Below are 24,361 nucleotides of genomic sequence, written 5' to 3'. Positions count from 1 at the left end.
GCAGACAGTGGAGCCGGGATTTGGACCCGGGCATTCTGGTTCCAGAGTCCACACCTTAGCTACCAAGCCACGATGCCTTTGCATTACTGCCTGATGCGGGCAGTATCTGGCAAACAGTAGGCGCTCACTAAACGGGAGGAGTTCTTCCTCCCAGAGAAGTCTAGCATACAGCAGGCATTTTATAGGTACACGTTAGTCTGGTGCGACGAAGCTATTCCTAACTCGTGGGCTCCGTAAGGGTCCTCATTTTCCTTGTCAGTTCCTTTAGACTCCATTCACTGCTACACGATCTGGGCAGGTGCAGGAAGACCAAATCCTAATGAATGGGATCGATTATCTCGGTTCTCTTCCTTCATGAGTTGTTCTCGTTACTCTGCGATCCTCAGCAACGCCTCCGGCACCGCCTCTCCCGGGAGCCCGCCCCCCCAACATTGCCGAGCGCACGCGCATTGTCCCCCCCGCCCAGTAGAGTGACGGGAGGGATCAGCCAATGGAGTCCTGAGAAAGGTGGAGCGGCACCTGGAGAGTTCCCCCACCGATCCTGCGTCCTGAATATTCATGAGGGAGGCGGGTCAACGCCGCTTTTCTCGGCGGCCGGCGCCATGAAGTGAGAAGGGGTCCTGAGTGCGCTGCTCGCGAGCGGGCTCGGGGGTGGGGTGGGGTCTGAAAGATGGGGGGATTAGTGGGCGCGCCCGGGGCCCGGGCGGGGGGAGGGGCTGCCGGAGGAGTGGAGCGAGGAGAGCGGCGGGGACCTGCGGGGCGGTAACAGGGATGGTCAGCGGGGAGATGCCGAAGGGACCCGAGGCTCCCGGGGAACTGGGGGACCCTCGCGGGAAACCGGCGCCGGCAAGTAACCCCTTTCGGCCGGACGGCTGGGGACTGTGGGGGCTGGAGAGGGGCTGCGGGGGCGAGGGACTGAGCCGGTCGCCCCCTGCCGCCAGGCTCAACGTGGACGGGCTGCTGGTCTACTTCCCTTACGACTACATCTACCCGGAGCAGTTCTCCTACATGCTGGAACTCAAGCGCACACTGGACGCCAAGGTGGGTGGGCCCGACCCAGCCTTTCCCACCCGGCAGGTGCACTACGGCCCGTGGGTCTAAGCACGGAGATTGCTGGACCTCGGGGTTTTAGGAATGTGAGGTCCTGGGGAAGCTGGCACTGCTAAAGCTCCTGTTACCTAAAACAGCAGCACCTAACGTTTATCAGCCGCTGCGTTGCTTTGGAGCCGGCTCTCTGGGTTGGAATCCTAGACCCACAGTTGTGTGCCTTTGGGCGAATCCCTTCATCTCCCTGTTTCACAGCTTTCACCTCTGTAAAATAGGCTTAGTACCATTGCCTACCCTCAGAGGTTCACGGGAAGGTTATGGGAGTTAATTCAGTAAGTAAGGCAGCAGTTCTTAACTGGGGATGATTTTGACCCCCAGAGGCAGTCCAGAGACATTCCTGCTTGTCTACTAGTGGAGTGGGCGTACTAGTGGGCATCTGGTAGGTAGAGGCCATGGGTGCTGCTAAGCATTCTGCAGTGCAGGGGACAGCCCCCCTCCCATACGTCAGTGGAGCCTAGATGGAGAAACCTGGATATGAGTAAGACACTTAGAAGGGGTGCCAGGCAGAGAGTAGGTGCTGTGGAAGTGTTTGCTAAATTAAAAGAAAAAGTGGGTCGCTGCATATCAGCTACCATGCTAAATATGTAACCGTCAGTTTTTCATTAATCCTCACAGTCGTGATCTGAAGAAGTGCTTATTAGGCCCATTTTATTTATTTTTTTAAAGATTGTGCGTGTGTGTGTTTAAAGTAATCGGTGTACCCTGTGCGGGGCTTGAACCTGCGATCCTGAGATCAAGAGTCACATGCTCTTCCGAGCTGAGCCAGCCAGGTGCCCCCAGGCCCATTTTAGAGATGAGGATACTGAGGCCACATCGGTGAAGACACTTGCCTAAGACCACTCAACAACGAGGTGGCAAAAGTGGGGTTCAAACCCACTACCCCCAGGACCTAGAGTTTTAATTGCTGTGGTCCCGATATTTCTAGATGGTGGCATGCCGGGAGTGGTCCCCAGAGTTTGTGTCCCTAAAGTTCTGCCTTTCCTCTCAACATGCAGGGTCATGGCGTCCTAGAGATGCCCTCAGGCACTGGGAAGACAGTGTCCCTGTTGGCCCTGATCATGGCATACCAGAGGGTAAGTGACCCCTGGGACCGGGGAGGGGGGCAGAGGGAAGGGGTCCAATGGAGGCTGAGTCTACTGTCACCGGCAGGCGTATCCACTGGAGGTGACTAAGCTCATCTACTGCTCGAGGACGGTGCCTGAAATTGAGAAGGTGAGCCAGGGCCAATCCTGGGGCTCCCCCAGTCCTGCAGGACTTGCGGGTCCCCCTGTTGGTTTCCCTCATAGCTTTGGGGGTTGCTGGGGAAGCTGGGGAAGGGGCTGGGCCAGGCTGGGCAGGGTCTTACGCCCGAGTCCCCCTCTGTTCTCCACGGGAACAGGTGATCGAAGAGCTGCGAAAGTTGCTCAACTTCTATGAGAAGCAGGAGGGTGAGAAGCTGCCGTTTTTGGGGCTGGCTCTGAGCTCCCGGAAGAACCTGTGTATTCATCCTGAGGTGTGTACCCATTTCTCCCCTTGTCCCCAGTCTCAGGGTTGAAGAAACCTCCATCTGACCGGAGTACTAGATCTGTAAACCAGACCCCTCAGGGCGGCAGGCAGGGACCACCTGCAGACTTGTCACATGTCAAACTCTGACTCCTGGTCGGGTGGCCCAGAAAAACACACCTCCCCAGCCTGGGAGAGGTTAAAAAAGGCTGTTCGTGGAGTCTAGCAGGCCAGATTTCCTGGCTCGGAAACCTTATTCACGTATTCTTGGAAAGGTGATTTTTTATAGTGGGGCTTCAGTCTTTTCTGTAAAACACAGCTTTATACAGTTGATAAGATTGGGCAAGGGGGGAGAACAGGAGTGAGATGGGCGAAGGGGGTCAAAATGTACAAACTGCCAGTTATAAAGCAAGCAGGTCACAGGGATGTAACCGACAGTGTGTTGACTGTAATTAATGATACTCTGCTGTATATTTGAAAGTCACTAAGAGGGGTGCCTGGCTGGCTCAGTCAGTAGAGCACGCGATGCTTTATCTCCAGGTCATGAGTTTAAGCCCCATATTGGCTGTAGAGTTTACTTTAAAAAAAACGAGAAAGTAAAAAAGAAAAATTGTAACTGTGGGGTGATGGATATTAATTAGGCTTTTTGTGATGGTCATTTTGCGGTATTTACAAGTATCAAATTATTATATTGTACACGTGAAACTAATAGTATTATATGTCCATTATATCTCAATAATTAAAAGAAAGCGGGGTGCCTGGGTGGCTCAGTGGGTTAAGCTGCTGCCTTTGGCTCAGGTCATGATCTCAGGGTCCTGGGATCGAGTCCTGCATCGGGCTCTCTGCTCAGCAAGGAGCCTGCTTCCCTCTCTCTCTCTGCCTGTCTCTCTGCCTACTTGTGATCTCTCTCTGTCAAATAAATAAATAAAATCTTTAAAAAAAAAAAAAAAGATTAGGTGAGATGATTTTTTAAATCAAGGTAAAATTGACATATAACTTACATAACTTTAGTTTCAGGTTTACTATGTAATGTGTCGGTATTTGTGTATATTGCAAAATAATCACCGTGGTAAGTCTAGTTAATATCTATCACTTTACACAGTCACAGAAATTTTTTTCTTGTAATGAGAACTTTTAAGATCTCTCACAGGAGCTTGGAAATACGCAATATGGTGTTATGAACTAGAGTCTCCTTGCCGTACCAGACACAGGGCTGGAACTCACAACCCTGAGCTCAGTGTAAGAGTCTAACAGTCGCACTGCTGTTACACCCCCTGTGGTTAAGGTCTCCCTGGTGTCTTAACTCTTTAATAATAAAACCATTGCGGTTTAAGTTTCCCCCAGAATTCCTCATTCTCACTGCAGATGGAACAGGCCAGCACCACCCCCCTACCCCGTCCCACCTTGTTGACAGGTGTAGAGCCCCAGGTTCCAGGAGTGGTTGAACATCTTGGCGCTGAGCCGCGCCCTCTCCCACCCCGCCTCCAGGTGATGCCCCTGCGCTTTGGGAAAGACGTCGACGGGAAATGCCACAGCCTCACAGCCTCATATGTGCGGGCGCAGTACCAGCAGGACCCCAGCCTGCCCCACTGCCGCTTCTACGAGGTGCCTGCCGGCCGGGCTGAGGGAAGAAGACCAGGTTGGCTGTAGTAGCCGGCCTCCCTGACCCCGTGTACCCTCTCGCCCCAGGAGTTTGATGTCCATGGGCGCCAGGTGCCTCTCCCTGCTGGGATCTACAACCTGGATGACCTGAAGGCCTTGGGGCGGCGCCAGGGCTGGTGCCCCTACTTCCTTGCCCGGTATTCGGTGAGGAGGCTGCTGGGGGTCAGGCAGAGGAGGGCAGCAGTGCGGGGTAGCCCATTGGCTCACCTGCATGTCCGTCTGTCTCTGTCCATTAGCTGTTCTCTGTCCCTTGCCTGTGTCTGTCTCACCTGGCCTCTGGGGGCCTGTGAGAGAGGGACTAATGGGGGTACAGGGCGAGGGGTGGCAGGGCAGTGTCGCACCTCACATGGGCTGGGCTAACCCTGCCCTTCTTGTCCCCCAGATCCTGCACGCCAACGTGGTGGTTTACAGCTACCATTACCTCTTGGACCCCAAGATTGCAGAGCTGGTGTCCAAGGAGCTGGCCCGCAAGGCCGTTGTGGTCTTCGACGAGGCCCACAACATTGGTGAGGCGGGAGTGGGACGCACGGGGACGCACGTGGGCGCCGGCCCCTCTGCCACGGCTCCAGCAGCTCCAGCGGCCTGACCGAGCCCGGGTTCCTCCCCTGTCTTCCCCAGACAACGTCTGTATCGACTCCATGAGTGTCAACCTCACCCGTCGGACCCTGGACCGCTGCCAGGGCAACCTGGAGACCCTGCAGAAGACGGTGCTCAGGTCAGGGCTCCACATCCCGCTCCTGCCTGAGCCTCTTCCAGGAACCCCCTTCTGCCCAGCGTGGCCACAGGGCCAGCTGCCCTGTCCCTGCATCCCCCACATATCCCCTGCTTGTCCCCCCTCGCCCGCAGGATCAAGGAGACGGATGAGCAGCGGCTGCGGGAGGAGTACCGCCGCCTGGTGGAGGGGCTGCGGGAGGCCAGTGTGGCGCGGGAGACCGACGCCCACCTGGCCAACCCCGTGCTTCCGGATGAGGTGCTACAGGGTGAGCCCCAGCTCTCAGCTGCCACCCACACCCCGCCTCATCCGGCCCGCTCCCAGTCACCGGGGTGGCTGATGCCTTCTTCCCGCAGAGGCCGTACCAGGCTCCATCCGCACGGCAGAGCACTTCCTGGGCTTCCTGCGGCGGCTGCTGGAGTATGTCAAGTGGCGGCTGCGGGTTCAGCACGTGGTGCAGGAGAGCCCCCCGGCCTTCCTCAGCGGCCTGGCCCAGCGCGTGTGCATCCAGCGCAAGCCCCTCAGGTGTGGCCCCACACGGCTGGGGGCGGGGGTGGGGTGGGAGGCCAGACCCTGGGCCCTCCCGGAACCTCAGCCTCTGGGCCTGAGCTGCCATGTTGTGCCAGTGTTGGGAGTCAGCGATCCAGGTAGAAGGAGCCTGTGTGAGGGCCGTCCGACCAAGGGGTAGCCGGGGAGGGAGCGGCCCTGGAGGGGGGCCCCGGACAAGAACCCAGCACGGTGGGACCTTCAGGGGGAGAGGTGCTGTGGATCCCTTGCACCCCAGTCTGCTGACAGTGCTTCTCTTTGTGCCCCGGAAACCTGAGGGCAGGAATGACCCCACCGGGCAGTCTGTGGGGTGGGTCAGCCTCCCCGGCGCGCAATAAGCAGAGCGTGGACCCGGGAATGGGGTGGGGCCTTCTGTCCTATTCCTCTGCTATTATGGATAAGTCATGGGTCTTCTCTGAACCTCAGTTTCCTCTTCTGTTGAGTGGGTATGGAGTGGTCACCTTTACTCTGGTTTCTGTGGGGGTTACACGAGAAAGCCATGATAGAAATAACTCCCCGTCTTGACCCCCAGCGATGAGCTAACCACTTGAGGTTCTGTATCTTGTGGGCTCTCAGTACAGCGTCCCTGGCTGCACACGAGGACAGTGTGGCCTAGAGACAGCAAGCTATCAGCCAGGGTCACAGCTCCTCATGGGGGAGGTGCGTGAAGCCAGGTCTATAGGGCTCCGAAGGCCCTGACTGCCCTGCATCTTGGGGAGTGGAATGGCCCTTGGGGTGGCATTGTCTGTTCCTCTTCATGAGAGACTCATGAAGGCAGAGATAGGCTCCTAGCCAGTTATGTTCCCTGAGTGCCTGCTCTGTGCCAGGGGAGACCCGTCCCTGGACTGGGACAACTGTGAGCTGGCACGGCTGGGATGGGGGAGGCCCCAGGGGGCGCCTGATCCAGCCAGGGTGGGGAGCATCAAGAAGTCATACTTGAAGCCATGATGTTTGGAGGCCGGTTCTAGAACTCTGACTATCGGCCTGGTTCTGAAGCCAGGTGCTCCCGCCCCATGACCTGCCCTTGAGGGGCGACAGTGTCAAGCCTGACTGTCGGTGTTTGTGACTGAGTGGCCGTGTGTGTGTGCACACACGTGAGGGTGTGAGACTCCTCTGTGAGTCTGTGGGACTCTGACGCTCTGTGTGTCATCAGGATGGCCACATGTGACCGACAGTGGAAGCGGCCATGGGTGTGAGTGTGTGTGTGTGGCCGTGTAGGACTGGGATGCTCGGTGTGGCTGTGGGTCTCCTCTTTGGACCAAGAACGTGCATGAGATCGTGTGACCACGTGCTTGGAGGGTCTCATCACTGGTGTGTGTGTGTAGGTGTAGAGTGTGGAGACACGGGTGACTGAAACAGCCCCAGCCTCTGTCCTCAGCAACCACTTAGTCACATGGGGTGGCATGTGTGACTGCACGCTGATGGTCGCGGAGGGGGTCACTGTCCCGTTGGCTCTCCATTGCCCCCCTGACACCGTCTGGCCTCCCGCACCAGATTCTGTGCCGAACGTCTCCGCTCCCTCCTGCACACCCTGGAGATCGCTGACCTCGCCGACTTCTCTCCCCTCACCCTTCTGGCTAACTTCGCCACCCTCGTCAGCACTTATGCCAAAGGTAAGCTTATCTTCTGCCTGTGCCAGGCCCCCCAGCAGCCAGAATGAGGGTCCCCGCGGAGACCAGAGGCTTGTCTGTGGGGCGGGGACGCTCAGAACCTTGTAGGGTTGGGCTCAGGAGTTTGGGCTTTGTTCCGAGTGTGGGGCGGTTCCACTGATAGGTCTTGAGTTTGCCAAGCCTCATGCTTAGATTTGTATTTTCAGAGGCTCCCTCTGGCTGCAGAGTGGAGTAGGGTGGGGGGGTGAGGCCAGAGAAGCTCTGGGGTGTCACTCCCCCTGTATGGTCTGGTAAGGAGTTGGCCCTTCTACTCCCAGGAAGTGGGGAGCCATAGGAGGTTCTGAGCAAGGGAGGGGCAGGGACCTGGGGCGGGATGGGAGGACAGAGGAGCTGGAAAGCTCTCTCTGGAGACCCGGTGCTTGGGGTGGGGAACAGTGCTCAGGCGTCCAGCTTGCCAGGGAGAGGGGAAGTGTTCCCGAAGCTTTACTGGTCAGCCCTCCCTCCCTTCCCTCAGCGTTAAGCTGGCCAAGGGCTCAGTCTGATCCCCAGGGATTACTGTTGTATCCCGGAAACCAGGTCAGGCCTCTTGACACGCTGCACCAGCCCAGAGGATGGAGAGGCTGTCCCCCAAACCCAGGACCTGTCAGCAGCGAGTCCCACTAGAAGCTTCCTTCTGTGTCCAGTCCCCTCCCTGTCCCACCCCATCTTCCTTCTGGGACTGGCTTTTTCCTCTCCTCCCCACTTCCCCATCCACCAACGTCTCACACTGTTTTACCTGGGACATCTGTCCCTGTATTCCTCAGCCCCCCATTATCTCCTGCTCCTTCAGGCTTGGCTTGTTAGAGATGTTCCCTCTTCCAGGAAGCCCTCCCTGACCCCCAGGCTGGGTCAAGCCCCCCTCCTTCTGGTTTCCCTGTCCCAGCCCTGTCTACTCTGAGTGGTCACTCTGGGGACAGGACTGTGCCTCTGTCATCAGACTGTGAGCCTGGAGAGGGCAGGTCCAGAGCTATCTTGGTTCCCACTCTCCCTAGTACAGGACAGGGCACAGAGGACTGTTTGTTTGTTTGTTTGTTTTAAAGATTTTATTTATTTATTTGACAGAGATCACAAGTAGACAGAAAGGCAGGCAGAGAGAGAGGAGGAAGCAGGCTCTCTGCTGAGCAGAGAGCCCGATACGGGGCTTGATCCCAGGACCCTGGGATCATGATCTGAGCTGAAGGCAGAGGCTTTAACCCACTGAGCCACCCAGGCGCCCCTGTTTTTTTTTTTTTTTTTTAACATTTTACTTATTTATTTGACAGAGACAGTGAGAGAGGGAACACAAGCGGGGAGAGTGGGAGAGGGAGAAGCAGGCTTCCCGCCTAGAAGGGAGCCCGATGTGGTGCTCGATCCCAGGACTCTGGGATCATGACCTGAGCCGAAGACAGACACTTAATGACTGAGCTACTCAGGCACCATATTTTTTTTAATTAAGTGAAGTTGAATATATGAATTCATTCATTCATTCACCTTTTTTTTTTTTAAAGATTTTATTTATTTATTGGGCAGAGATCACAAGTAGGCAGAGAGAGGGGGGGAAGCAGGCTCCCTGCTGAGCAGAGAGCCTGATGCAGGGCTCGATCCCAGGACCCTGGGATCATGACCTGAGCTGAGGGCAGAGACTTTAACCCACTGAGCCACCCAGGCTCCCCCAGAAACCAAAAGGGGTCTCATTCCTGAACTCTTGGAACTTACATTGCAGAGGGGAGGACAGGTAACAGAGACTCAAACAAATAAGAAAGATAATTTCAGAAAGGGACAGTTTTCACAAGAAACAAAAATGTTGCCATGTTGGAGCATGCCTGCAGTGGCCAAGGAAGCCTGAGGCGCTGACATTTGAGCTGAGTTCCAAATGACCAGATGGAACCAGCTGCCTTGGGAACCTTTTCTGGCTGTGGGGCAGCCAGTGCAAAGGTCCTGGGGTGGAGTGAGCCTGGTGGTTTTTGGAAAGTTAGGCAGGAGGCGGCCTGTGAGCCAGGAGGAAATGAGGTCAGCACGGCAGGGTCTCAAAGATAATCTCAGACTCTGGAAGGGGCCTGGGGAGCTGTGCAGGGCCTCTGAGCAGGGCAGGGATGTGATCTGACCCGGGATTTCACAGGATCCCTTTGGCTGCTGGGAAGGGAGTACAGGTGGGAGCTGGAAGCCCAGGGAGGTGACTGCAATAGTCCAGGCTAGAGGTGATGGTGGGGGAGGGGCGGGGAGAGTGGTCAGATCACAGATAGGCTTTGGAGGCAGAGCCGACCTGCCTGATGGTTTAGAGACAAGGATCATGGGGGAAGGCTCCAGGCTTAGGCTTGAGTGGGGGTGTAGGTTCCTGTGGCCCCGGGAGACTCTGAGGGACCTTTGGTGCACTCTGTTCATGACGCTCCTGGGTGGGTGTTGGCCCTGGGAGAAGTGGGCAGGTTGGGGTGTACTGTGGGCTCCCGACGCCTGGATTTTAAGCTTGAGGAACCAGTGGCTGGTCCCAGTCACTAATGGGGCAGGAGAGAGTGGCCGGGTGGGCATGGCAGTGACCGGTAACCAAGAGTCTCACCTGCTTATAGGTTTCACCATCATCATTGAGCCCTTTGATGACAGGACTCCCACCATTGCCAACCCCATCCTGCACTTCAGGTGAGACCTGACCCCAGTATGGGGGCGTGAACAGACCAAGGGGGCCCCAGAGTGGTCCTCACCACTTCCGTCCGCTTCCTGCAGCTGCATGGACGCCTCACTGGCCATCAAACCCGTGTTCGAGCGCTTCCAGTCAGTGATCATCACATCGGGGGTAAGGCCCCTTCTCCATCCCTGTCCCCAGCCCTCCACTGTGGGGCTCCCGGTTTCTGCCCAGTTCTGCTAAGATCCCTCCCACTGTCCCTGCAATAGACGCTGTCCCCCCTGGACATCTACCCCAAGATTCTGGACTTCCACCCTGTCACCATGGCAACCTTCACCATGACGCTGGCCCGGGTCTGCCTCTGCCCTATGGTGCGTGGGAGAGGGTGGGTGCTGGGCCAGGGGCGGTGGGCCTCCATTCCTCCCTCTCTTTCCCCTGCTGATGGGGCAGGAGAGTTTTAGAGCTGAGGGCACAGACTCTGGGTTCAGACAGATCTGGGCTTGATGTGACTTCTCTTTGGGGGTGTGATTCCCCAGGCCTCAGTTTCTAATCTATAAAGTGAGAGTGCTTCCTCCCTGACCTCCCGGGGTGGTTGAGGGGATTGTGAGAGAGCGGCTTGCACGGCCCAGGGCCCAGTGCCGGTGGGCACTCGGTCAACATTTTGGTTAATGTGGGCTCTGCCTAGTTCGTCCTCTGGCCATGACCTTGATGATGAACCTTCTGCTTTGTCTCAGTCTCCTTTGTAAAACAGTCTTCATAACGTGGGCCCTCAGTCCCTTCTCCAAATTCCTTGGGCCAGATGTATTCTAGAAGTGAGAATTTCCCAGACTTGAAAAAACCAAGCAGGTGCTGTGTGGGGTGTGACATTCGGTGGGTTTGGGGCAGCTATGGTCAGGGAAAGTCCTGGTTTGGCAGGAACATGTTTTAAGCTGGCAGACAGAGGGAGGTCAGCCAGGACCCTGAGTGGACTCAGGTGAGGGCAGGGGTCGCGACCACACGAGTTGGCACCAGAGTTAAGTACCTGGAGTTCTGAAGTTGGCTCAGCTTTTGGAATCGCCCTTCGGGGGTTGAAGACTAGTGATGGCCACGTCCTGCCTTGTCTGTGGAGGCCGGCAGGGGGTACTGGGGGTGCCCTGTGCCTGGTGGCTGGCGAACTCATGGGGATATATGTCCTGCGGGAACCGCGTGGCCCGGGGGCTGGGGCCAGCAGGATGGACTTGCTGGTCAGTGGTGCGGGCAGATGGGGTCGGTTCTGCCGCTGCTGTTGACTTGCCATGTGACTCGTGGTGGGCAGCTCACCTTCTCCGGGCCTGAGGTCATCTGTCCATGCCATGCAGGTGACAGGGGAGCCGAGGTTTCACTCAAGGGCGCCGTGTCCCTGCAAAGCCGAGCCCCGCACCAGCAGGCTGCCAGCCCGTCGGCATGGTTGCTGCCGGTTGCTTACCCAGACATCTCTTGCTCTCTGCAGATCATCGGTCGTGGCAATGACCAGGTGGCCATCAGCTCCAAATTTGAGACCCGGGAGGATATTGGTATGCTGCTCGTGGGGCAGCTTGACGGGTTCTTGGGGCGGGTGTATTGGGGGGTCTCAGGCCATGGTAACAAATAGCCCCAAGTCTGAGCCCCAGTCACGTCTTGCTCACGGTATGCGCCACTGTGGGTTGGCAGGGGCCTGCCCCATGTCTCCTCACCCTGGGAACCTGCTCCACTGGACACACCCCTGGGGGGGTGACATGTGACGGGAAGGGTCCTGGTAATGCCTCCTGAAGGCGTTCACCCGGAAGTGACCCACCACCCCTTCTGTGCCCCTTTTGTTGGCCAGCGCAAGTCACGTGGCCACGCCTAACTCCGGGGGCAGGGGCGGGGGACGCAGTCCTCCCAGGGGCCTGGGAAGAGACGTGGAATGTGTGTGAAGAGCCGTCTGGAGGTGTGGAGCCCTCCACCTCCAGGTGGCCTCAGTGGCATTTTCTAGGCACCCTGAATTCAAGATGGGGCATTAGCTAGGAAACCTCTGACAAGGGAGGGGGAGCAGGACCCGTGCACGTCCTCTCACCACCACCACCCCCCACCCAGCGGTGATCCGGAACTATGGGAACCTCCTGCTGGAGATGTCCGCCGTGGTCCCCGATGGCATCGTGGCCTTCTTCACCAGCTACCAGTACATGGAGAGCACCGTGGCCTCCTGGTATGAACAGGTAGGCCCAGCTGCCCGTTCCCCGGGAAAGGCCCCCTCTCCTCAGTTCTTGGCGCTCTTTCTCATTGGTCTCATGTTGTAAGTGGTGACATGTATCATAGAGGACAGGACAGTGTATAAAATACAGTTCAAAGAACAAACGGCGTAGCATACCCTAGTCCCCTCTGCCCCCCAACATCCAGACCCTGCGGGACAGTGCAGGGGTGAAGTCATGGAGTGTTCTGGAAGTGGGGCTCACCACAGCCAGGTCCCGAATGGCCGGCAGGATGGGGGCGTGGTGGCCACTGTGACATCTCTGCTTCGGCACCACAGCCCAGCTCTCGGGTAGTGGAAGCAGGTGCCTCTAGGGTAACCCACACTCCAGGGAATGGGGCAGGGAAGCCTTGTCCACTCGGTCGAGACCTTGGTCTCTTCCTCAGCGGGGTGCTTCCCACACCGTGGGAAAGGTGGCTGCTGGCCATCCAGGTCCGCATCTTGAGTCTAGTGTGTCCTATTTAAGAAAGCTTTGCCTACCTCAAGCTCCTGAAGATCACGTCCTGTGTTTCTTCTAGAAGCCGGGTAGTATTAGCTTTCACATCTGGCTCTGTGAGATACCTCACATATTTGTGTGTGGTGTAAGGTCAGGGTCAAGGTTCTTTCTCTCCCTCTATGAAGCTCCAGTCATTGAAGCCCAATTCCCTAGAAAGCACTTGTCCCCCGCCAAGGGGTACAGGTGAGCCATCTGTGTGGGGGTGTGTTTCTGGACCCTCCGTTCTGTCCTGTGTCTGTCCTTGATCACTCACAGAGCTAGTGCAGGGTCATGGAAGTCTCTGGGCAGCCTCAGCCCGGCTCCCCCTGGCCTATGTTGGCTCCTCCACTAAGTACCAGCAGGGTGGGTGGAGGGTCCCACTTCGCCTCCACTCACCCCGCTGAAGGAGCCACCTTGGGCCATATGCCTGCCCCACTTGTCCGGAAGATGATGTTCCGTGCCTGGAATCACAGCTTCCCACCAGGAGTGAAGCCGGCCAGCAGCCACCCCCTGACCCCACCCCCGAGTCTGTGCTGGCCACCAGGGCCCAGGGAGAGAGGTAGTCGGCTGCACGGGGGTCGGGGCAGAGTTGAGCCGAGCCAGGACGCCTGTGCCCTTAGTCCACTTTCCGCCAACCTGCAGCCTGACCTGCCTGTTGTCCTCCCCCTAGGGCATTCTTGAAAACATCCAGAGGAATAAGCTGCTCTTCATTGAGACGCAGGATGGGGCTGAGACCAGTGTCGCCCTGGAGAAGTACCAGGAGGTGGGCAGCGGGGCAGGAGGTGCTGGGAGACTGCGCGCAGGGGGCCCAGGGGAGGCAGTTCTGAGGGGACTTGTCTCCTGTCTCGCTCCCCTCCCCAGGCCTGTGAGAATGGCCGTGGAGCCATCCTGCTGTCAGTGGCCCGGGGAAAAGTGTCTGAGGGAATCGACTTCGGTGAGTAGACCGGGCTCTCCCCTCCCCAGGTGCCTGCCTGGAGCTCTGGCTATTTCTGTTCCCGCAGGGGATGACCCCCGACCCCCCAACACACCCGCAGCCTGGGCTCACGCAGGGACCTCCCCCTTCCTCAGTCCCCGGGCCCCGCGGGGTCTGCTGCTCTGATCACCCCCCGCCTCATGCTTGCTCCGCAGTGCACCACTACGGGCGCGCGGTCATCATGTTCGGTGTCCCCTACGTCTACACCCAGAGCCGCATTCTCAAGGTGAGCAGCACCGCGGCTCCCTGGGACAGTTGGGGTTCTGGGGCCCTCCCCTTGGGACTGAGGTGGCATGCAGGAGGGGCGCTCTTCTCGCGGGCAGGCGCGGCTGGAGTACCTGCGGGACCAGTTCCAGATCCGCGAGAACGACTTTCTCACCTTCGACGCCATGCGCCACGCAGCCCAGTGCGTGGGTCGGGCCATCCGCGGCAAGACAGATTACGGCCTCATGGTCTTTGCCGACAAGGTATGGGTGCAGGGGTTTCGGCCTACCGGGCTGTGCCCCCTACCCCCTTTCCAGATGGGGAAGGAGGCCCGGGCTCCCTGACAGGGGCCTCATGTCTTTCCTCCCCTCGCGCTTCTGCTGACAGCGGTTTGCCCGGGCTGACAAGCGTGGGAAGCTGCCCCGCTGGATCCAGGAGCACCTCACAGACGCCAACCTCAACCTGACCGTGGATGAGGGCGTCCAGGTCGCCAAGTACTTCCTGAGGCAGATGGCTCAGCCGTTCCACCGGGTGAGCTGGAGGGGCCCACCCTCCCTCCCTCCACTCTTCCGAGGCGAGGCTCCTCGACGAAGGTCCCAAGCCCCAGCCCTGCCCAGGGGAGCGGCCACACCCATCCTCCATGTGGGAGACTGGCTGGCTGTCCTCTCCCTACCTCAGGCCTAGCTTCTGCTTCCAGGGATGGTATGTTCCCCCTTAGGTGGGTGTTTCTAGACTCCAGCATCCCACCCCATAGCCCCCGTGCGGGCCACCCCCTGTCACTACTGGTTCTCAAGTCTTGGCCCCTGGGGTCCCAGGTGGCCTGTGGAGAAGTGCTCCCGCCGTCCGGCCCCACCTGGAGCTGACTCCTCTCCCCTCACCCCCCAGGAAGACCAGCTGGGCCTGTCCCTGCTGAGTCTGGAGCAGCTGGAATCAGAGGAGACGCTGCGGAGGATAGAGCAGATCGCGCAGCAGCTGTAGCTCAAGGTGTGCACAGGGCCCGGGAGGGGCGTGGGCGACTCTGGGGTTTCACCTGGCCCCGAGGCCCAGCAGCCTAGAGGTGGTCTCTGGGCCTTACAGGAAACCTCAGGTAGACATTTATGGCTTCCAAATCTACAGCCTTTAATTGCAGGAGGAGCGAGGGAGTCCCATATAGGGGGAGCCCCTAAGAGGTGGGGAGAAACTCAGGGAGATGAAAGGCTGCCCCTCCCCCCTTCCCCACTCTTCCTGAGAAGCTAGAGCCATGTCGTCCTGTCCCCTTCAGCGGGGGCCCAGGTCCTGGGTGCTGGTGCTGAGGGTGCGCGTGGTCTTGCTCAGGTGCTGATGGGGGACCTGCAGACAGGCACAGGGGAGGTGTGGGCGCGGGGCAGGACCCAGCTCTGCTCTGGGTGCCATGAGGGTCACCACTGAGCATCCCCAGGGCTGCTTTTCTGTCCCTTGGGCTCTAGCCCAACTAGGACCTGTCCATTCTCCTCTTCACGGGTCCCTTCCAACACCAGCCCGGGCATACCCCTCCTCCCTTGCCTCTGGGCCTGCTAGCCCAGCCCCCTACTCCACTGTTGCCCCAGGTGCTCCCCTCACCTGGGTCCCAGCAGCCTTTGGACCATCCACATTCAGCACATTGAGCGACAAGGCTCTCTTCATCCTATAAGAAGAGGGTGGAAGGGTGAGGCCCACAGCATCTGCCTCCCGCTCTAGACAAGGCTTGCCTGGCACCGGATGTGACTGACAGAGGTGATGGGAACCATGGAGAGTTCTGGAACAGGACAGAGCAGTGTGGGTTGCAGAAGCTGCAGCTGTTGGGGCTTTTCGCTGCCCCTATCGAACACTCACCCGGCTGCCCCTGCCATCCCCTCGCCTCGGAGACGGGAGACCAGCTTCTCGCTTCCACGCCTTAGAGACTCACGGATCTTGGAGAAGGAGCTGCTCCGACGAAGGGTCTGGAGAGGGCGCCAGGACCCCAGTCAGCCCCACTTCTCCTCCAGTCCCCGCCCCAGGAGCGGAAGCCAAGCCCATCTTCCCTCCTCACCTGTTCAGTGTCACCAGCTGTGCCTGCATTGGGAGCTCCTAGGAACAGAGGGGGGCAGTGCAGTGAGGACATGGAGCAGTCGCCGGGTGGGGGGAGGGCGGGGGCAGGGTAGGGGGCTCACCCAGAGGGGCAGGCAGGTCCTCGCGGCTCAGGATCTCTCGGTACAGCTCTTCTGCTTGCTGGTACTTGTTCTGTTTCAGGTAGGCCGAGGCCTGCAGGGAGGGTGGGTGATGGAGGCTCAGATCTGGAGCTCCCCTGGGCACATCCTCCCCTCCCCCACAACTTCGTGACCTGGGGCAGGTGACTAATTCCTGCTCCACTATGGACTAGTGACATAACCTTTGTGCCTCAGTTTATTTGCAGAATGGGACAACAGGAGCACTTAGCTCCTGGGGTCCTTTAAGAAATGGATGGTGCTTTCCCTCAAGGACTGAGATGGGGGTCTAGCGCTCAATAAACCTCTGGAACTGTCCTCTGGCCCCACCAACCTGTGTGTTTCCTGAGGCTTCCACGTCCTCTATGTGCCAGGTGACCTCACTGGTCAGAGCCCGGCTCAGAGTCCAGGTCTTAGGAGACCCCTGCTCTAGGGGCTCGCTTGAGCCAGTGGGTGCCTCTCCCCGGGGGCTGTGGCAGGCAGCCCCAGGGCTGAGAGGTACCTGTGCCCCACAGCGCCCTCACCAGGTTGTTTTTGGTCTTGGCCACGTTTGGGTCGTTGGGCCCACCCAGGGCCTCGTAGATGCTCAGGGCACGGGCGTAGTGCTGCTCCACCTCCTCGAACTTGCCCTGGTTCTGGCACAGCAAGGCCAGGTTGTTGAGCTGCTTGGCTACGTCCGGGTGGTCGCTCCCCAGGACCTGGGGGTCGGGGGGCATGGGTGAGCCGCGTGATGCCGGCAGAGGTAATGGGGGTCACGAGGAAAGGTTCATAGGATCTAGGGTGAGAGTTACAGGAGGTTGTGGACCAGAGGGTAGAAGTTACACAAACGAGATTCTTCAGGTTGAGGTCAGGGTGGTCCTATGGAACTGGAAGAACTGTGGGCATGTGAGGTGATGCAGAAGAAGAGTCAAGATCAGGGGAGTTCACTAAAAGTTAAGGGGGGGGTGGTCACGAGATTGAGTGAGAGCCACTGAACTGAGCACATCAGGTTCAAGTAGGAAGAACTGGTGGACATGGGACTCTGTAGGGACGGGCCAGGGTCAGGGCCTGGCGGGGGCAGTACCTTCTCCCGGATCTCCAGGGCGCGCTGGCACAGGGGCTCAGCCTCCCGGTAACGCCCCCGCTTCCCATAGAGCACCGCCAGGTTGTTGAGGGTAGCGGCCACCTGCAGGGGCAGTGTCAGGTCGGGGGAGGCAGGTCAGGGTATTGGGAAGAGGGTTGGGGGAGGCAGGTCAGGATGTGGGGAGGCAGGGCCCCGTCACTCTCCCTCTCAGGCCCCCACTCACTGCAGGGTGCTCAGGGCCCAGCGTCTGCTCCCGGATCTGCAGGGCATCGTGGAGAAGGTCTGTGGCCTCCTTGTACTTGTTCTGGTCCCTGTGAGGAGGCCCAGGGATGGAGAGGGTTGGCCATGCTGGGGTGCCGCCCTTCCACAGTCCCTTGTTGGGGTCTCCACGCCCTCCAAATTGAGCACAGGCTCCCTTTGCTGGCAAGCCTCCGGCCACCTCAGAACTGTTTCCCGCTCTTTTGGGGTGTCTTGCCTATGTTCTCTGACTCCTCGCCTGGGTCACAGTGGCTTCCCCAGGTCCCTGCCTAGCCCCCCCACCCAGGTGTCCCGCGCTGGCAGAGCAGGACGCCAGCCCCCATCCCCCAACAACAGGTCCACACTGGCCCTGGGCTCACCGGTACACCAGCGCCAGGATGTTGAGCATGGTGGCCACGTCAGGGTGGCAGTGGCCCGAGCTCCGCTCCAGGTCCTCCAAGGCCTGGCGGCACAGCGGCACTGCAACCTCGTAGCGGCCCTGGCCCGCGTACTGGATCACGAGGTTGTGCAGGGTCCGAAGCCGCGCAGGGATCTCGTAGCCGCCCTGCTGAGCCACTGCGGCCCCCACTGCCTCGGAGCCTGCTGGGGGGCGGCCAGGCATCAGGGCACTGCTGTCGTCCCAGCCTCCCTGTCCCATGAAAGGGAGAACGTACCCCAGGATTGTAGCTGCCTCACTGCCCCACTGGCCCCTGGGATGATGCCCCTGTCGCCCCCACTGGAGCTCTGAGATTGGGAAGCCAGGCGATGGATGTGAACACAGGGTCAGCCTGGCCGGCGGCACTGTGGCCACCTTGCCTGGTTTCCCGATCGCCAGCCTCAGCTGTCACCCGCCCTGACCCAGGCACTTGACCTCATGCTCCTGCTCCCCTGCCCAGACATATACCTCGGGGTCTCACGGTCTCAGCCTCAGCCTCTCTCCCCTGTGCCTGAGTGCCCCCCGCAACTGTGGGCTCCCCCACACCCACCTTTCCTCTCTTCCTCCTCACTGGGGAACAGGGAGGCCAGGCTGTCTCGCCGAGGAGGGGATTCAGGCTGCTGCAGAGGGCAGGAAAGGGGGGCGGTGTCAAGAAGCTGGGAGTTTGCTTTAGAGACCGGGGTCCTGGATCTCAGGGTTTGAGGGAGGTAGTAGAGCCTGGGTGAGGGGGTGGTTCTGAGGACTTGGGAGATCTGGGGACTTTGTGGAAACTGGGGGGCTTCTATGGAAATTCTAGTGGGTCTGGGGGTTGTGGAAGTCTGTCAAGGGGTCCAGATCTTTGGAAGGAGGATCTGGGGCACTGAGGGCCCATGGTGGGGGTACAGGTCTGTGGGGTGTCTAGGGAGGAAGGGGGGCCCCAGTGCCTCCAGCCCCCCACGGCACCTGGCTCTCTGCCGGCGGGTCATACTGTCGCAGCTGCCCCAGGAACTCGAGGTGGTTCTTCTCCTCCTCAAGCTGCGCCACGGCCTCCTCGCTGGCCCGGAGCCGCCGCTGCGTCTCCTCCAGCTCCTCCCGCAGCCACGCGTTCTCCTGGGCCAGCCTCCGGGCCTGGGCTCGCAGCCGCTGCTTCTCCGCCTCCAGCGAGCCCACATGCGCTGACAGGGCCAGCAGCACCTGTGGGGGCCCGGGGGTCAGAGGCCTGGCCCAGCCCAGAGCACCCCTTCTCTACCCAGGAGTCCCTGGATCCTACAGAGACCCTTCCATGGGATTCCAAGTGTGTGCAGAAGCCCCCGGGGAAAAGTCCCAAATCCTGTCCAGGGAGCCTTCTGATCTCACCCAGGCATGCAAACTACGTGTAAGGATGCTTCATGGTCTACCCGTGTGACCCCAAAGTCTCCCCAGAACCCAGAGTTCTACAGATGGGTGCCATTTGGCTCAGGGTTCCTGAACCACACTAGGAACCCTTCTGCTGCCCAGGAACCCCATTCCAGCTTAGAGCCTCTCCCCAGGCCTGGCTCCCCTAGGCCTCCCCCACTTCAGGCTTGTCCCACCCCATAGCTGTCTCCTCCATCCCCCCGGCCTCCTGCCAGCTTCCCAGCCTCCCCCCTCCCCATAGCTGGAGAGCTGGCCCCCCGCATACCTGGGCCTCACCCAGTCCAAGCTCGATGGCTTCCAGTGCGTGGCTCACCACCTGCTGCTTTTCTTCCAGGAGCTCCAAGCCGGCCACCATGCCCTGTCCTGCCAGGGCCTCAGCCAGGTGTCTGGCCAGGCCATGGTGCTCGGCCCGCAGGGCCTCCAACCCCTGCACCACTTGTCGTGTCTGCCGCACCAGCTCCTCGGGGCTCAGGCGCTCTGGGCCCAGCCCCACACTTCCAGGGGCTGCCACCTGTACAGACATCACAGCTCCTGGGGGGGAGGGGGGCAGGTGGAGGGGATTGGGGAATCAGGGCCAGGGCTAGGTCAGCCGACCGGCTGCTCATCAGGATCCTTCCCCGACTGTCTCCCTGTCCAGCCGGCTCAGACAGCCCTCTGTCTCCATCCCCTCCTCACTCGGGCCAGCTCCCTGTCCCACACCCATACCAGCCAGGCAGCAACTGGGAACATTCTATAGTCTAACTTTGCTGGTCCTCAGCCCTGGGCCCTGCCCTGCAGGCAACTCTGAAACCCCATGCATAACTAACCCCAAGAGGGCAAACAGTGGTCTAATGGCCTCCCACCTGCCCTTGGCTCACCTGGCCAGCCTTGTCCACCCCAAGGGCCCCAGAACACCTCCCGGGCCGTGTGACCTGGACTGGAGGCGCCCGCCTCTGCTGGGAGGGCGGGGCGGGGCGGGGCAGGGTGTGTGGAGGCGGGTGGCCTCTCCCGTGAGCTCATTCTTAGGGTGTTTTTGTTGGGAACCAGTCAGACCACTGGGGGTGGGGTGGGGTGGGAAGAAAGCGCCAAGGGGCTGGAATGATGGAAGCAGAGGAGTCCTCCAGATTGGGGGGATCAGGAGCTGGGGGGACCCGTGTGTCAGCTCCTAGGACCTGAGGAGCTGACAGATTCCAAGGGAACAGGGGCTCCACCCTCCACTGCAGACAGGCTCAGCCAGCCCAAGGCAAGTTGGGACACACGTGTGGCAGCCACAGCTCAGGGATGTCACACTAGCCATAGGACAGCTCAGAGTCTGAGGCCTCAATGCTAATGGGTGGGGGTCTCACAGGGGGCACTTCACGCGGTTGTCTGTGGATGACAAGGTCAATGACCTCTGGTGGTGCCTCTGGATCCCTCATACACACATAGACACGCACACATACACTCCCCTCCCAGAAATGGACCCCAACACACACACACCCTCCCTTCTTAAATACATAAGGCGACACAGGCCGTCTCCTCTCAGAAATCAAATACATGCTTTTTCTTCTTTCAAATACAGTGCAATACAAACTTTCTCAGAAAGACACCTGCCCACACTCATGCACACACACACATTCACACGCTCCCCTCTCAGAAATATAACTCGACATACACACACTCCCTTCTTAAAAATAGAACGTAATATACATTCTCCTCTCAGAAACAGGACGTACTCTGGACATGCCCTGTCTCTTCCAAGAAATAAAACTGAACGCAGTCCCATACATCCATATTTGCTTTTAAAAAAAACCCTAATGCCAGGGAACTGAGGTGGCTCAGTTGGTTAAACGTTTGCCTTCGGCTCATGTCATGATCCTGAGGTCCTCAGACAGAGTCCCACATCGGGCTCCCTGCTCAGCGGGGAGTCGCTTCTCCCTTTACTCTTCCCCTGGCTTGTTCTCTAATAAATAGATAAAATCTTTTTTAAAAAAGCCTAATGCAGCACACTAACCTGGGCGCGCGTGCACACACACACACACACACACACACACACACACATACTCCTCTAGAAATGATACATGTACACTCTCCTCTTGGAAATACAACACACAGGTCTATTTTCCCCTCAGGAAAAAAGGCCAACACACACCGAAACCTGTGCCTCTCATCACTGAATAGATAACCAAATCCCAAATCACTCCAGTTCAGCCTGTCCCCTTGTACATAACCCCATGACATGTCCCTCTCCTGCACTCGGGCGGTCCTACAAGTCCCTAACTCTCCATGACATGCCTCTAGCGGGAACGCATGTACGCACGTGCACACACACACACTCACTCCTAGGAGTCACTGTGAACCTGTCACCTTCTTCCCCACTTCCTCCAACACCTTGCCGGGCCACCCAGGGATTCACACACCTGTGTGCAGCACACACGCAGAGACACAGAGCTCCAAACATGGGCATACCAACGATTCCTCAACTCGGACTCAGCTGTCCTGTCCCAACTGGGTGCAGGCACCCGCAGCGGTGGGGACACACAGAGTAGAGCCACAGTTTCTGCACATAACCCTCTAGGCCACCACAAGCAGCCCAGTTTTGGGTACCTCCTCACGTGTCTCATATTGAGACACCCAGTAAGAAAGCCACAGAATCAGTGGATTTTCTAGACCTCAGGCTCTCACTTGCCACCAATCTCCACGTATATGTGGGTGCATAGGCCAGTCTCTGTTGCTGTACGTACCTATGTGTGTGCACAGCATACGGGAGACTTAGTGACAGCATACGGGACTTAGTGACACTCGCAAGCCCCGCAAAGTCTTGATCACACAAGTTCACGGAGAGTCATTCTAACCGCTCCAACCGTTTTTCACACGATTTTGCCCACACTCAGTCCCGAGAACAACTCCCTTTCACACTGGCACAACCGCACAGCTGATAGTGTTAATCACAGGCACACCCAACCAGTCCGCGCGGGTCCCACAGGGCCCACAGCCTGCCCCAGCCCCGCAAGCCCTGGGTCAGGCACCTAATCCCATAAACAACAGTTCACCTCCCTCCCACACACCCGACCCTGTATTAGACACACACTCAGAGGTCGCCCATGTGTTCATATCTCTGAAACAGTTCCGCATCATCCCCACAGTCCCTCTGCACCCGCGCAGGGTTCCACGGACCGTCCATCTGCCCTTCTCACCCGTACCCACCGCCTGACCCCATCGCACACACACCTGAGCCTCGTACACCGGCTCTCACACGCACCATCTCCACTCCCACACTAGCAGGCAGGAGGCCCCCAGCACGGTCATCCCCTAAACCACACATCTTACCCCTGGCCGGCCAGCCTGGCCTAGCCCAGCCCAGCCCAGCCCAGCCCCGCGCACCCCGCGCACCCCGCCAGGCCGTCACAAGGGCCCCTTCCCTCTCCCCAGGCCCCGCCCCGTCCTCGCTTCTGTTTACCTCCGCCTGGGGGAGGGGGCGCGGCCCCAGCTGGGCCTCCAGACCCCAGGGGAGCCCCAGGGCGGGGCAGGGAGCCCCCAGGGGCCCCAAGTCTCGTCCCCGTCGCCAAGCCAGCGCGCCCAAAGGCGCGTGGGGCCCAACCCTCACCCTCCGCCCCCGCCCCCATCCTCGCGGTCCCCGGAACTCCCTCCCCGCACTCGGGGGGGGCCCACCTGAGCGTGGGCGACTCCGGGACCCGCTCTGCCGCGACACACACGGCCGCGTCCCGCACACCGTGCACGCCCCGCCGCTCCCAGCTGCGCCCCGGGTTTTGAGCCGCCGGCCGCTCCTCCGAGGGGCGGGGAGGCCGGAAGCCCCGCCCCCGCAGGTGAGACCGACCCCGCCCACAGCCCGGCGCCCTGCGGCCGGGGCCCTGCGGCAATAGCAGAACCTCCGCGGACGCACGCGTAGGCTGTCGGGCCCGTCGAATCCGAGGAAGATACCCGCGCGCTGAAAAGCCGGGTTTCAGCACAGCTGGAATCTTGGAAACTTCGGATCCCGGACCGACGGCTTTCTTGCCGCTCCTGCCCCCGGGTCTTTCCTTTGGCTGGGCCCTCTCCTTGGACCTCTCTTTCCATAGATCCCATTCCTTACTCTGGGAGCTTCGCAAAGGCCGCTTCCTCTGAGAGGCGTTCCTTGACTGCCCCTCCTAAATTACACTGTCCCACCAAAACACCACCGCATTCCCCTGCTTGATTTTTTTTTTTTTTAAGATTTTATTTATTTGACACAGAGAGAGAGATCACAAGTTGGCAGAGAGGCAGGCAAAGAGAGGGGGAAACAGGCTCCTCGCTGAGCAGAGAGCCGGATGCGGGGCTCCATCCCAGGACCCTGAGACCATGACCTAGGCCAAAGGCAGAGGCTTAACCCTCTGAGCCACCCAGGCGCCCCTCCCCTGCTTTATCTTGTTCACAAAACTTTTCAATGCTTAAAATTATTTTATGTAATGTTGTCATATTATGATATTTCATCACTTTACTGGCGAGATAATTGTAGTGGCTAAAAACTGGGCTCTGGGTTTGATTTCAGCCCTTACTGGCTGTGAAGGCCTTGGGCAAGGAAGTTAACCTCTCAGTGTGTCTATTTTCTGAAAACTGTAAATGGGGATAGGATGGATGGATAGGGCTCTGTATTGTCAGCGCTGTGTCTTTAGCACTAGAACAGAGCCTGGTGCAAAGTACGTGCTCAATAAGTAATTGCTGAGTGGATGACCGAAGGAATCAAGTCTTAGAAACCCAAGTTGGCCAAAGCTGGGCTCAGTAGAATCTGGTTCAACACGGCGCTTTTCCTGCCGTACCTGGGTCTCTGCACTACAGGATGCTTCCAGCAGAGGGGGCTGCTGGGCCGCGGTCCAGGCCCCAGACTACTGCGCAGATCGCATTTTTCCTCAGGGTCAGCCCTGAGGACCATTGTGTCCCCAGGGCTACCGAGCACAGGCCGAACGCGGAGTGAATTATTGGGCCAACAGCTGAATAATGGCCAGTAAAACTAAACTCGCCCTCTAACTTCCCCAGGTATTTCTAGGGAATAGATTAGAAGGGGGCAGACAAACCCTTCCCTCCTAACTGCACTGTGTTGGCCTCAGGGTGCTGGACATCATTTCTGGATCTGCCACATGCTTACAAAGAGGCAATGCAGAGCCTGGAGCCTGGTACAGATCCCAGCTCCATCATTTGCCGGCTGTGTGACCCTTGAGCTAGCAACAAACTTCTCTGGGCCTTGGGTTCCAGGGAACCTACTTTGTGGGGCTGTTGTGGGGATTAGTGAGTAATCCCTGTAAAAGGCTTAGAGCAGAGTAGCACGTGGTAAACTTGGGGGTGACAGGGGGTCAGTTGGAGACAGGCAGATCTGAGTTCAAATTCTGATCTTGCTATTTTCCTTCCCATATAACCTGCGGCAAGCAATGTTTCTGAGCACCTATTTCCAAGTCTATAAATCCTGAATGATCACACTTCCCACATAGCATAGTGTTCGAGATTAA

At 58.8% G+C, this 24,361-nt stretch overlaps 2 protein-coding genes across 9 annotated transcripts; one reads left to right on the top strand and one right to left on the bottom strand.

Annotated features, from left to right (window-relative positions):
- Nucleotides 1-498: 498 nt before the first annotated feature.
- Nucleotides 499-15,505, top strand: ERCC2 (ERCC excision repair 2, TFIIH core complex helicase subunit). 3 transcript variants are annotated; one of them, XM_032325275.1, is made up of 24 exons: nt 499-607; nt 942-1,041; nt 2,103-2,180; nt 2,257-2,319; nt 2,486-2,599; nt 4,078-4,194; nt 4,279-4,395; nt 4,634-4,757; nt 4,870-4,966; nt 5,098-5,231; nt 5,320-5,488; nt 7,004-7,122; nt 9,702-9,771; nt 9,856-9,925; nt 10,024-10,125; nt 11,223-11,286; nt 11,828-11,949; nt 13,127-13,219; nt 13,318-13,390; nt 13,585-13,655; nt 13,753-13,896; nt 14,021-14,164; nt 14,519-14,617; nt 15,329-15,505. In XM_032325275.1, exons 1-23 carry the CDS (start codon nt 603-605, stop codon nt 14,609-14,611), a joined length of 2,283 nt encoding a protein of 760 aa, XP_032181166.1. In that variant the 5' UTR covers nt 499-602; the 3' UTR covers nt 14,612-14,617; nt 15,329-15,505. The 3 variants fall into 3 exon arrangements, with proteins under 3 accessions (XP_032181166.1, XP_032181165.1, XP_032181167.1); XM_032325274.1 differs by lacking the exon at nt 15,329-15,505 and adding an exon at nt 15,199-15,301 and having other exon boundaries at nt 500-607; XM_032325276.1 differs by lacking the exons at nt 499-607; nt 15,329-15,505 and adding exons at nt 632-846; nt 15,199-15,301.
- KLC3 (kinesin light chain 3) lies at nt 14,732-22,679 on the bottom strand. 6 transcript variants are annotated; one of them, XM_032325281.1, is made up of 13 exons: nt 22,554-22,679; nt 19,189-19,454; nt 18,492-18,722; nt 18,100-18,169; nt 17,494-17,716; nt 17,100-17,187; nt 16,877-16,978; nt 16,338-16,511; nt 15,781-15,871; nt 15,660-15,697; nt 15,464-15,570; nt 15,212-15,275; nt 14,784-14,962 (listed from the first exon to the last, which is right to left on the bottom strand). In XM_032325281.1, the coding sequence occupies exons 2-13, from the start codon at nt 19,444-19,446 to the stop codon at nt 14,891-14,893; spliced, it is 1,518 nt and encodes a 505-aa protein (XP_032181172.1). In that variant the 5' UTR covers nt 19,447-19,454; nt 22,554-22,679; the 3' UTR covers nt 14,784-14,890. The 6 variants fall into 6 exon arrangements, with proteins under 6 accessions (XP_032181169.1, XP_032181172.1, XP_032181171.1 ...); XM_032325280.1 differs by lacking the exon at nt 22,554-22,679 and adding an exon at nt 22,113-22,169; XM_032325282.1 differs by lacking the exon at nt 22,554-22,679 and adding an exon at nt 21,351-21,640.
- Nucleotides 22,680-24,361: the final 1,682 nt, after the last annotated feature.

This window comes from Mustela erminea, chromosome 19, assembly GCF_009829155.1.
Source record: "Mustela erminea isolate mMusErm1 chromosome 19, mMusErm1.Pri, whole genome shotgun sequence".
Lineage (NCBI taxonomy): Eukaryota > Metazoa > Chordata > Mammalia > Carnivora > Mustelidae > Mustela > Mustela erminea.
This window is presented reverse-complemented; position numbering and strand designations above follow the sequence as displayed.